The 13,320-nt window shown below is 41.5% G+C and overlaps 1 protein-coding gene across 1 annotated transcript in view; it reads right to left on the bottom strand.

Moving 5' to 3' along the window:
- The window catches only part of LOC309839306 (uncharacterized protein C1orf21), a 225,342-nt gene that overhangs the window by 144,218 nt on the left and 67,804 nt on the right, over window positions 1-13,320 (bottom strand). The window contains exon 2 of the mRNA XM_082681017.1: window positions 1,102-1,320. Coding sequence (XP_082537143.1) covers window positions 1,102-1,195 — 94 coding nt within the window. The 5' untranslated portion in view covers window positions 1,196-1,320. The remainder of the gene's footprint in view (window positions 1-1,101; window positions 1,321-13,320) is intronic.

Genomic DNA, 13,320 nt, shown 5'->3' with positions numbered 1-13,320 from the left:
CAGAGACTGAATAGTGCAACTTGAGTTGTTGACATGTAAACATCATTGCAATGAGGTTCTTTATTGAATAAGAGATGTAGGGGTGCTTTTATGAGTAAAAGTACCATGAAAATGTCAAGTCTTGGGTATTATTGTTAAAGTAATTCAGCAAAAACTGCTTCATCTGCCTGGACTAACTGGAATTTTGTACAAACCCATAGCCACCCTGCATCAGGGTAATCATTGATCTTCCAAAGGACAAACTCAAGATTAGGCAAACTCAAAAGGCTGTAAGTGGCCAGGCATGGAACGTCAGTGAGTGAACTGGGCCTGATGTGCGTTCACGGGCTCAGCCGTTTACTGGAGGCCATACTCGGACTGAACCGGCAACTGCTACCCGTTCCACCAACTGTTGCCTAAGGAAATGGAAAATCAGTGTTGTCAGACCTTCTCAAGAAATTTGGGGTTTTGTGTGAAACATCCTGATTTTTAAAGGCCGCCTTGCTTTTTTATTTTAAAATTCTCTGGGGGCCAAAGAAAATATATTTGTAAACCAGATGTGGCCATGGGTTGGTAGTTTGTGACCTCTGCACTAGATAGTCTCAAGTCACTATGAATCATCACAGGATGGTTAAAAGACGATTTCTAAGTTCACTGTAACTGTGTTTTTGAAACCGAGAATTTCTAATTCACAGAAAGAGTAATTCCTTATAAACTTATAATAAACTCCAAAAAACATGTCATTCCCTCCATTATTAATCCTTGCCCGCTTTTGTACCTCCATGTGCTCAGTCCTACAGTTCTGGACCAGGACACCCTGTGGCCACTGTCCCGGGCACCTGTTTATGTCCTACTAGTTCTTCAAAGCTTGATTTAAATGTGAGCTCTGCATAAAACCTCCATGATCCTCCTCAAAGTCTTCTAGGTATAAATTATGATGAAAACTGTCCAATGTAAAAGATCTGCCTTGATTTTTATCATCTCTCATCAGCCCTCTACCCACAACCCCCATCACCCCTGCACCCCACCCTGCCCCCCAGCAAACAGAACACAGGAACACTGCAATTGTTCACATGAAAGGCCTGGATGGAGGGGCCAAGGATGAAACTCAACTGCACTTACCACCAAACACGTCTCCATTCTGGTAGTTCTTCCCTTTCTGGGCTTCCTCTTCATTTTGAACAGTGGCAACATGCTTCGCAGAGGCACAGCCCATAGTCTCATTCGGTCAGCTTCAGCCGGGCTGAACTGCAAAGCATCTCTACAGACACGGGGACATTTTCTTCTCTTTAGACACAAGGAAAATCCACCTTCTTGCTGAGTCGGTCAAAATGTGCGCACCTGCAAGAAGAGAGCGCTAGATCAGAATATGGGACACGAAGCCAGTGTCTCAGTCTCCGTGGTGATTCCCGCCCGACCCCGCTGGACTGGGGTGCGACCAGGCGCCGAAGAAGGAAGTGCAGCACGGGTCACTCTCATCTGACCCCCACTTGAAAAGCAAGGTCAGAAGGCCTGTGCCCTGCACAACACGTGGCTGGACTTTTTTTTTTTAAATCTTTATTGGAACATGATTGCTTTACAATGGTGTGTTAGTTTCTGCTGTATGACAAAGTGAATCAGCTATATGTATACGTATATCCCCATATCCCCTCCCTCTTGCGTCTCCCTCCCACCCTCCCTAACCCACCCCTCTAGGTGGTCACAAAGCACCGAACTGATCTCCCTGTGCTATGCGACTGCTTCCCATTAGCTATCGATTTTACATTCGGTAGTGTATATATGCCCATGCCACTCTCTCACTTTGTCCCAGCTTAACCTTCCCCCTCCCCGTGTCCTCAAGTCCATTCTCTATGTCGGCATCTTTATTCCTGTCCTGCCCCTAAGTTCATTAGCACCGTTTTTTTTAGATTCCATATATGTGCGTTAGCATACGGCATTTGTTTTTCTCTTTCTGACTTACTTCACTGTATGACAGACTCTAGGTCCATCTATCTCATTACAATAACTCAATCTTGTTCATTTTTATGGCTGAGTAATATTCCATTGTATGTATGTGCCACATCTTCTTTATCCATTCATCTGTCAATGGACATTTAGGTTGCTTCCATGTCCTGGCTATTGTAAATAGTGTTGCAATGAAGATTGTGGTACATCTTTTTTTTTTTTTTTTTTACTTGTTTTATATACATTTATTTTATTTTTGGCTGCGTTGGGTCTTCATTGCTGTGCACGGGCTTTCTCTAGTTGTAGCGAGTGGGGGCTACTCTTCGTTGCAGTGTGCAAACTTGTCATCGTGGTGGCTTCTCTTGTTGCAGAGCACGGGTTCTAGGTGTGCAGGCTTCAGTAGTTGTGGCATGCGGGCTCAGTAGTTGTGGCTCGCGGGCCCTAGAGCGCAGGCTCAGTAGTTGTGGTGCATGGGCTTGCTTGCTCCACGGCATGTGGGATCTTCCCGGACCAGGGCTCGAACCTATGTCCCCTGCATTGGCAGGCGAATTCTTAACCACTGTGCCACCAGGGAAGCCCCATCTATCTTTTTGAATTATGGTTTTCTCAGGGTATATGCCCAGCAGTGGGACTGTTGGGTCATATGGTAGTTCTATTTTTAGTTTTTTAAGGAACCTCCATACTGTTCTCCATAGTGGCTGTATCAGTTTACATTCCCACCAACAGTGCAGGAGGATTCCCTTTTCTCCACACCCTCTCCAGCATTTACTGTTTGCAGATTTTTTGATGATGACCATTCTGACCGGTTTGAGGTGATACCTCATTGTAGTCTTGCTTTGCATTTCTCTAATGATTAGTGATGTTGAGCATCTTTTCATGTGTTTTTTGGCAATCGGTATGTCTACTTTGGAGAAATGTCTATTTAGGTCTTCTGCCCATTTTTGGATTGGGTTGTTTGTTTTTTTGATATTGAGCTGCATGAGCTGCTTGTATATTTTGGAGATTAATCCTTTGTCAGTTGCTTCATTTGCAAATATTTTCTCCCATTAAGAGGGTTGTCTTTCCATCTTGTCTATGGTTTCCTTTGCTGTGCAAAAGATTTTGTTTCATTAGGTCCCATTTGTTTATTTTTGATTTTATTTCCATTCCTCTAGGAGGTGGGTCAAAAAGGATCTTGCTGTGATTTATATCTTAGAGTGTTCTGTGGCTGGACTTTTTTTTTTAACATCTTTATTGGAGTATAATTGCTTTACAATGGTGTGTTAGTTTCTGCTTTATAACAAAGTGAATCAGTTATACATATACATATGTTCCCATATCTCTTCCCTCTTGCGTCTCCCTCCCTCCCACCCTCCCTATCCCACCCCTCTAGGTGGTCACAAAGCACCGAGCTGATGTCCCTGTGCTATGCAGCTGCTTCCCACTAGCTGTCTATTTTACGTTTGGTAGTGTATATATGTCCATGCCACTCTCTCACTTCATCCCAGCTTCCCCTTCCCCTTCCCCATGTCCTCAAGTCCATTTTCTATGTCTGCATCTTTATTCCTGTCCTGCCCCTAGGTTCTTCAGAACCTTTTTTTTTTTTAGATTCCATATATATGTGTTAGCATACGGTATTTGTTTTTCTCTTGCTTATTTACTTCACTCTGTATGACAGACTCTAGGTGTGGCTGGACTTTTTCAGGAGCTAAAAAATTTCTATTTATTTATTCAAATAAATATTTGAGCACTCCTACTTGCCACACACAAACTTAATGGGCTATATAGGTTTGCTAATGTTCCGCAATCTCAAAAAGCTTCAGAGGGAGGAAAGGACATTGATGAGATCCATCGAGTTCCAGAGGCTGGGAGAAGTCCTCCAACCTCCTCATCCTGTCCTGCACACAGGCCAGCTCTTCCTAGCTCCTCAGATTTTGCCAGGAGGAGGTGGGTTGGAACATGGGCTAGCATTTCCAGTGGGTTCCATAAATGATTCAATACTTTTATTTTACTTGAGGCGATACTGTTTGGGAAGGAAGGAGATGGGGGAAAGGACTTGAATGTACTTTTTGTCAATTTTCTGCTTAGTTAGCTGAATGCTTTAAGGACTGAGCAGATGTAGGAATATGAAGGGAAGAAAACGAGGTGCTCGTCCACCTCTTTCAGAGCCTTTATGCCTCTGTTTGACCTCTACTAAAGGCTGCAAGCGCATTTATGGATAAACCACAAAGGAGATAATCCCCTAGTTAACTGGAGTGAATTTACCTTCCCCTGCCCCACTCAAGGTCACCATACAAATTCTCAAGGTGTGTCATGCTCAGGTTGCTCATTTTTATTTATTTTATTTTTTCATCATCCTTATCAAACCATTCCAGTCTTGTAGATTTTCACTTTGAAACATCTACCGATGCCTTCATCTCCATCCGTCCCACTGTAACACAGGCCCTTACCCCTCACATCAGCACCCATACTCCACCACTCTCCTCTCCACTTTAGGAACAACTGACGTTTCTCAGTGTCAAGAACAGTGCTACCCAAAGGCAGCTGCAAGTTTTCTCTTCCAACAAAATTGGTTCCCCTAAGCCCTCCTTCCTAGAGCATTGACATCTATGGACATAGAAATTCTATCATTTAAACCACCTAATCTCAGCAAAGGGAAATTTTCAAATTAGCCCAATACTAAAAGATAATTCTAAATCAATCTAATAAATGAACTTAGATACCACAGGTAATGATCTTACATCAAGCCAAGCAAATACAAATTTCAACATCAACTCAATGGCTATAATACTAACCACGTCTTTGTATAGTTCTCCAGACTAGTTTCTATCACTGGTTATATAAAATCATTAACAGAAAGTATAGGGTTAGTTGGTAATGTTTTACAAACAAGGATGATTTTTTTCCTAGTTAATGCTTATCAGTTTCTCAACACTATTAGGTAACCTCATGTTAACACATTTTCCCCTTTTTAAAGCTATATGGAAAACACACACACAACTATTCTGATGATAGTTAGCAGCAATGTCATTAAAGCTACAGTATTGCCACTGATGGTCTACTCATATTCGTCTATAGAGCTCCCAGGCCAGATGGGGGAGATGTGCTGACTTTTTTTTTTAACCTACACAATACAGTGTATTAAGTGCCATGATAAATGATTCACAGGAATCTATGGCAAGGTAGAATTCAAGGAAACAGATTAAATGATGACTGGGAAAAGGCAGGAATTAAAAGAAGTGATATTCTGTAGGGTCTTAACGTTTGGTAGAAACTTGCCAGGCTGAAAGGACAGTACCATCATCCAGATGTGAAGAACTGCCTGAGCTATGACACTGGAACTTGGAAGTGCGTGGCGGATGTGTGTGTGTGTGTGTGTGTGTGTGTGTGTGTGTGTGTGTGTCCAGAGGGGTCAAGGTCGGGGCGGGGCAGGGAAGAGGACTGCACTGCTGATGCTTGTGAAGGCCCTGGAGGAGGCCTTGCTAACTTTATCCAACTTTAAAGATAAACTGTAAAACCTCCTACGATGTAGGAAGTCCGTTTGATCCAAATTTGAGCACACTTTTAGAGACATTAAATTAGTAGTGCTGATATCCACTCTGTCGACCTACTACAGTTTTTAAAGAAACAGCGCTGAAATATGAGACAAGAAGGATAGGAGACAGGAATCAGTTCTAAAGGCAGAAGGGAGAACACTCCTCTGTAAGCAGGTGGCGGCTAAGGGTTGTTGCTGCTGCCGCTTGGCCCATCTCCCTCGTTCCCTTTCAGCACCACCACGTAAGGTGACAGGTGTGGGCTCCCAGAATGAATTCCTTACTTTTCAAAAAGGAATGTGGGAAAACCACCTCACACGTACATAGTACACCGCAGAGCAACCCGAAGTGAGAGGGGAAACCTCGCCTCCCCTCCCAGTCTGTTGCCGCCTCTTCAGAATAAACAAAGTAAAAACAGGAAAGGAGAGTGGGAAACCCTAGCAAAATCCAGAAGGACAGTAGAAATCCAGAGACAGTTTACAACCCTCCTCTCTGGGCGTCCTCTTCCTTTGCTGTTCCTCATTCCTATTTCACGCTGACAGCCTCACCATCTACCCAAGAAGTTAATGTAAGAATCTAAGACGTGAATTACTCTTTGCTATTCCCGAAAAGCACTGTGCGCTGTTTCTTCTGTTCTAGAAGTTCTGTTTGTAGCAACAAATCTTACTTGAATAAAAAAAAAGTTGAAATCACATGAAAATCAAACACACTGCAGCAGGCAAACAAAAATAAAACATAAAAAACCTTTTCAAAGGACTTCTCTATTATTCAGGCATGGAAGTGAGAGGCATGTTAATAAGCAGATTAGACGCGATTCTAATTAGACACATCCAATTCAAGTGATGACTTGAGAAGTCTTCATTTAATTATATTTTTTAAAAAGCACTATCACTCGGGGCTTCCCTGGTGGCGCAGTGGTTGAGAGTCCGCCTGCCGATGCAGGGGACACGGGTTCGTGCCCCTGTCCGGGAAGATCCCACATGCCGCGGAGCGGCTGGGCCCGTCAGCCATGGCCACTGAGCCTGCATGTCCGGAGCCTGTGCTCCGCGACGGGAGAGGCCACAACAGTGAGAGGCCCACATACCGCAAAAAAAAAAAAAAAAAAAGCACTATCACTCAATGTGAGTTCTCTCCAAATCACAATTAGGTGCGGGTTTTGTTTTTGAAACACACACATTATGTATTTTATAGCAGTAAGTTAATTTTAAGAGTGAGGTTTTCAAGTTTTACAACCTTGACAGAAATATATTTTAATATTTTGCCCATTTTGAAGGAGATAATTATGAAGTTATCTGAGAGGCAGAGGATCTCCAACACTCAAAATTAACCATTGGTCACTGGGGAAAGTTTTTTACTATGTCATTTGGATTCTGCACATAAACAATTGTCCATCCATTCATTCATTTAATCAACAGATATTTATTGAAAACTACTAAACCGACAGACACGTTTTTGGCAGACACTGGGTATATAGAGATAAACAGGACAAGATACAGTGTCCTCTCCAACCATCCCCATAGAATATGCACACTCAGAGAAAGGTGATCGTGAGAAAGACCAGTTTCACAACAATGTGGTACAGCAACTGCTGGATAAATATAGGATGACAGGGTAGTTCACCCCACAGGCACCTGATTCAGCCTCGAGATTGGGAATGTCAAGAAAGGTTGAGTTTGAGTCCCGAACATAGCTGAATAAACATCATTAAAACACTTCTGAACTGCATCTCTTTTATAGCCTGATGTAATGTCAAGGTTTCATTTCTACTGAAAATTCTCTTAATTAACCTCAATCTAACTGAGACCTCAAATTGAGGAGACCTTCAGAAATGTACCCCTAATTACTGCCACCATCATCTGCTCAAGCAAGTTTCCCTTCAGTTTCTACTATCCTTCACATAAATTCGAGCATATTTTTTTAGCTTCCATTTTTCCATTAGTTTTGCTCAGCTTTTCTCTCCCAACTCCCACAACATCTATTCATTCACCTCCCTGATACCAGCCCACTTAGAGAGGTAACTGAGGGTGCAAATGAGCATGCAGAGACCGAAAGCAACAAGAAGATCTGAGTCTCGTTCTCACATATTGTTATTAACAGCATGCTATTTCTGAAGTCACAGATCACAGTGTGAGAATTAAACTGAAGCATCTCTTTGATGTTTGATGGAATCTTCTAATACCAAGTCCCACTGAGGATGATTTTTTAAAACTAAATAATCTATATGATAGGATCACTGGGCACCTCAAAAACACGGGCTCCAATTAATAGCCCACGGCTTTGTGTAAAAATCTCCCCAAGTGGCTATATGGCTATATTATCCTATATCATGAAATTAGAAGCTGTAGTCCCTTCATAATGCTATGCATTAACCTCATACAGTGCCACCTTTATAGAATAATTTTCTTGCTTTGATAAAATACATTAGCACATCTGTAAATCCAATTCAAAATTTTTCCAAAAGACTAAAAAACCTTCAACTGTGCACGTTTATCCCTCCTCTCCTTATACTATGCCTCAAGACTCTGCAGACTATTTTAGATATCCTAAGGGGAATTATTGTTCCAGGACACTTCACATTATAACCTGAGGCCGTTCTTTTCTGTATACAAGTAAGTCCATTACTTTTTTATGCATGTTATATATGTGTGATACATTTGCCCTTTTATAAGAAAAGATTATGGATTTATGATGGCTTTTTTCTTTTTTTCCAGTGCAGATGGGTTTCTTTTTATTGTTTCAGCTTTATTGAGGAATAACTGACAAAACTGCAATATACTATATTCAACAGGATGATTCAATATACTATATACATTGTGAAAGGATTCCCACCAAGTTAATTAATACATGTATCCCTTCACATATTTACTTTTTTTTTTTTTTGATGCATCCACAAGTTCTATTCTTTTAGCAACTTTCAATTATACAATACAGTGTTATCAACTACAGTCACCATGTTATACCTCAGACCTTATTCATCTTATAACTAAAAGTTTGTACCCTTTTACCAGCCTCTGCCTATTTTTCCCACTCCCCAGCTTCTGGCAACCACAATTCTACTCTCTGTTTCCGTAAGTTTGACTTTTTTATTTTTAAGATTCTACATATAAGATTCTGTCTAGCTTATTTCACTTAGCTTAATTCCTTCCAGGTTCATCCATACAGTTGGGAATGGCAGGATTTCTTTCATAATCAGGCTGAATAATATTCCTCTGTGTGTGTGTGTGTTGTCTCACATTTTCTTGATCCATTCATTCACTGAAGGACACTTGTTTCCATACCTTGACTACTGTGAATAATGCTGCAATGAACATGGGAGTGCAGATATCTCTTCAAGATAATAATTTCATTTCCTTTGAATATATATATCCAGAAATGGAACTGTGGATGGCTTTTTTCTTTACCTTAACTTTTTGAACTGGAAGCATAATTTCATCAAAAAACCTACTTTTATAAAATTGGGAAGGAATAAAATATGCAAAATCTGCTTTAAGAAAAATCAAAGCAATATCTGACCTTCTTAAAAAAGGCTATGGAAAATATTTCTATTTATGTAATATTATGGATAATTTCACTTTCCACCAATTAATCATGTATTTTTTAATTTTGGATGGAAAAGCCAAAAAAACTATAGACAGTTTCCTTGTCAAGAAGGACACTTCCGAAAAATGAATTAAAATTGATAAACTCCATAAAGAAATCCTAGGCCAGAAAGAACACGAAGACACCACATGCAGCTTGGAGGGTTGGAGAAAATCGAATTCTGATTGCAATGGGTACAGAGAGCTATGAAGTCAGCAGTTAAGAAAAGGATAATAGGCACATTATTATTAGATCAGGAGCAAAGTACCCCCTTTCTTCTTTTGATTAAAAAGGGAAATCAAGACAAGGCAACATCTAAAAATTCCTTTCTTTTATTGAAGAAAGAGCCAACATCTAAGCTTCACAAAGAAAAATATATACATATAAATAACTAATCAGTCTGTTTGCCCATCTGTTCTGCTTCGCTGTAATGAGTGTTAATACAGCAGCCCACTGGGGGGAAGAAGAAAGACAGCCTGAAAGTGATTCCTAATCTTGAAGCTTTGGTATCCTTGGGCTACTGTTAACACCATTTCACATTTCATTGTGCATGTTAAAGATAATACACAAAGAGATGTCACATTTGACGTGAGGATACTCTGGAAAAGTCAAATCTTCCTATCACCCAGCAATTGCTGGCATCACAGAAGATATTTATTCCTCGTATCACACTCATTTAGTGGCATGACAATTGACAATATGCTATTAACGCCAAAGAAACAGGAATATCTGCTTCTGCTTTCTTTATGGGAAAACGCTCACTTCCACAAGTAATAATTGTACAGAGGTGTCTCTCCGAAACATAACAATAGTAAGTCCTATGCGAGATGATACATTTTTGTTGGGTCTCCGCAGTGAGGTATGAGGACAAGGAGACAAGGCGACAAGTGGAAGGAGCACTGGAAAGGGAGTGGGGATGCTGAGCCCTGGTCGCAAGGGTTACATGCCTGCCTCAGTACCAAGGCTGGGCTGCCTCTCTCTGAGTCTCTTCCTTTTTCAATTTTTTTTTTTTTTGCAGTACACAGGCCTCTCAGTGTTGTGGCCTCTCCCGGTGCGGAGCACAGGCTCCGGACGCGCAGGCTCAGCGGCCATGGCTCACGGGCCCAGCCGCTCTGCGGCATGTGGGATCTTCCCAGACCGGAGCACGAACCCGTGTCCCCTGCATCGGCAGGCGGACTCTCAACCACTGCGCCACCAGGGAAGCCCTGAGCCTCTTCCTTTTATTCTATGACCTACCTGAACTTATGTCCAAGTGATGCTGAGGATGAAATTACCACTTATAAAAAGGCCATTTCTCACCTAGACTCGGTTTATTTAGAAACTTTGTTTCAGCACTTACCCAATTAGGATATACTTGCAAATTTTTTTTTCCCAAAATATTTCAGGAAGCCCTATGAGGTCTAAAGATTTATTATGTTTTGGCCCAAGGGTGTTGATTTCAATTGTGTATCAAGTGAAAAAATGAACAAGGCTTAGCTCTCTTATTTCCTCTTTTCTATTCTGCCTTTAATGGATAAAAATAAAAATTTTAAATGTTTCTTATAGAGAGCTGGATAGAAAAAGCTTGTGGAATAATTGTTCTTCAGCTAAGGACTTAGGAGTTTGGTGCCTTTACCCTGTAGCGGAAAACTCTATTCTTGTATTACCTATATGTGTTCACACAGTTCATGCATGGCTGACACTACTTCTGTGAAGGCAAGAGAGGAAAATACCAGATCTTGATTAAAGCCACCCATCCACACCAGGGTGAACCTATGCAGAAGAATTAGGCCGTTTCTGGATTTGCTCCTCTGTGATCAAGGCCAATGGCGGCTATTCATGGACTTTTTGAGTTCTCCTTCTTTTCCCCCCTCCAAGACTCAGAATACCAAGGGGATTTGCGGGAAGCTGCCAACCTGCATCAGTGGGGCATCTTCTGTACCAAGACACCCATGACCAGGATCTTTTGACAGCTGTGCTGCTGGTTCAGCATGTCACTTGGGACAAATCCATGTGATTTCCTTGTCAGTATCCTAGTAGTAACGGCTGTTTTCCTTCTTTTTTTGGATTGTTTTGAAAATCTAGGTAGATTATGAAACGCTGCGCAAAGCACTTATAAAATGCAAGGTAATGTTCTGTGCATACTCTGCTCTGCCAGGTGCCTGACATTACCTATCAGACTCATGGCTTTTCAGGAGCACTGGGTAGAATCAGTTTGCCCCCATATGTGGCCCTGGAGAAAACGAGAGAAAACAGTTGGAAAGGAAAAAATAAAAATCAAGACATGACTAGAACATGTAAATAGAATAAGTATGAGTTACTTAAAAAAGCACAATTTGATTCTAATCTAAGCAGATAAGTCATGATCCTTCCTGAATGGCCAATGAAGGACATCCTGGGCGACCTGTGTGTTGAAATGCATAGTGAAGAACAGATAACGATTCCTTGCCTTTGAAGGGCCAGCATTCAGAAACGGCTAACAGATCATAAACATAATAAAGTAAAGTAAAATAAAATTCCAATGACTAATGGACATGGCAAGGAAAATAGGGATCAGAGATGTTCTTCAAAGTCATAGCATATCTCAAGCTAATTAAATTAGTGCTTGTCTCAGCTTTATTTTATGCAACAAGAAATGTAGTAACATCCAGCAAATGTGCTACTCTTAGCAGACCCTTGGAAAGAGACCCTCGGGTAAGAGACCCTCATTTACCGAGGAGGAGGACAGTGAAACAGATGTCACATCAGTCTTGAGCAGCTGATCCCCTTTAACAACATAAACTAGAACAGAACTGCAGCTGGATTAATCCCTTGGAAATCTGGATGTTACTTTCGTGGTGCTAAGGACAAGGGTTGAATGCCACTGACCTTTGTCTGATGCACACACTGGAAAAAAGACATGGGATGTTTTCCTTACTGAATTACAAAGACTCAACTTTTATACAAGGCTACTGTAGTCCACATTTCTGATTCAATTCAATCTCTAAACTTAATGCAGAAACTTGTATCTCAGCCTTAAACTGGTTACTGTGGTAGATACAAAGAAATATGACCAACAGATACAAAAGGTACAAATTACCCAAACTAACCATTAGAAGCAAACGTGAGAATTGTATAAAAACAAGAAAAGCCTGCTGCTATTTTATTTGTGGCTTCTGGTGCTAATATTTGAGTACATGTATGTTTAGTATCCTCAGAATTATAAAAACTTTGAACGAAGCAATGTAGTAACACTTTGATAAGATGCGAACACTAGAAAAAGTGTTTCTCTCAAAATATAAACGTGCATTCCTCTTTCCTCTCACAATAACCCCTTTCCTCCTTTTTTCCCCTCCCTACTAAAACAAATGAACTCATCCATCAGAGACTGCTGCAAAGTCTGGCCTAACAGTGCTTTCTTCCTCCCAGTGCTCTGCCTCAGGCCACACAATCCCAGGTCTGAGAGGAAGTCAGCAATGACCCAGTGATTGAGTAAACCCATTACTTGCCTGCTGGACTGAGAGCTGTTCACTGAAATGAGTGTCCCTAAGGGAAAGCCTTGGCCATCTGAAATTCTGCCTGCTAGAACCTTCAAGTTCCAACCAGAACAGCTCAATTTCTAGAAGTGGCCCAAAAACGTAGAGAAAGCAAACAGATAAAACCACTTTGTTGGTGAAGGACTCAGTCTCCCTCTGTTGCACACGCGCACACACACACACACACACAATAAAAATTCTAGAGATGCAAAGATTACCTCCAGCATTTTGTGATTTTGTAAAGGAAAGGAGTTGTGTGGCTTTGGGCAAGTTATTGACTTCACAGGGCCTTGGGTTCTCATATACAAGATGGGATAAGACTGCATGAATTTTGAGGGGAGCAGATGAGACGATATATGTAAAGTGCTTAGCACAGCCCCTGGCAATTAGTAAAAAAAAATCAATACATGATAGTTACTGTCATTATCATCACCATCATCATGACTTAATGGGATGGTGATGAACTTTACGAAGAAAGGGGCAGAGGCAAAAGAGACTAGAAAGAAGAGATGGAAAGAGAGATGAGAGGTAAACTGTGGCAGCTTAGTTCTCCTTAGGAACTAAACCAAAGATAAGCAGGCAGGACCGAATACAGACAGAAGCCAAGAAACAGCAGCTCTGCAGCAGGAGAGGCTCATGGCCCCACTGCAGCTCCTGCATAGAGAGCCCTGAGCAGTGCCGCTGTTTCTGCAGCACTGGGGGTGGGCAGGCCAGCCTCTGTGTGGACATGCCAGGGCTGTGAAGGCAGAGGCCGCTGTGTGCAGACAAATCGAAGGTCAGTGAGCTCTCCTACACTTTGTCACAGCCTGGAT

The sequence above is a fragment of the Grampus griseus genome, assembly GCF_964374135.1.
Source record: "Grampus griseus genome assembly, chromosome: 1".
NCBI lineage: Eukaryota > Metazoa > Chordata > Mammalia > Artiodactyla > Delphinidae > Grampus > Grampus griseus.
The sequence above is the reverse complement of the archived record's forward strand: the minus strand, read 5'-3'. Positions and strand labels throughout refer to the sequence as shown.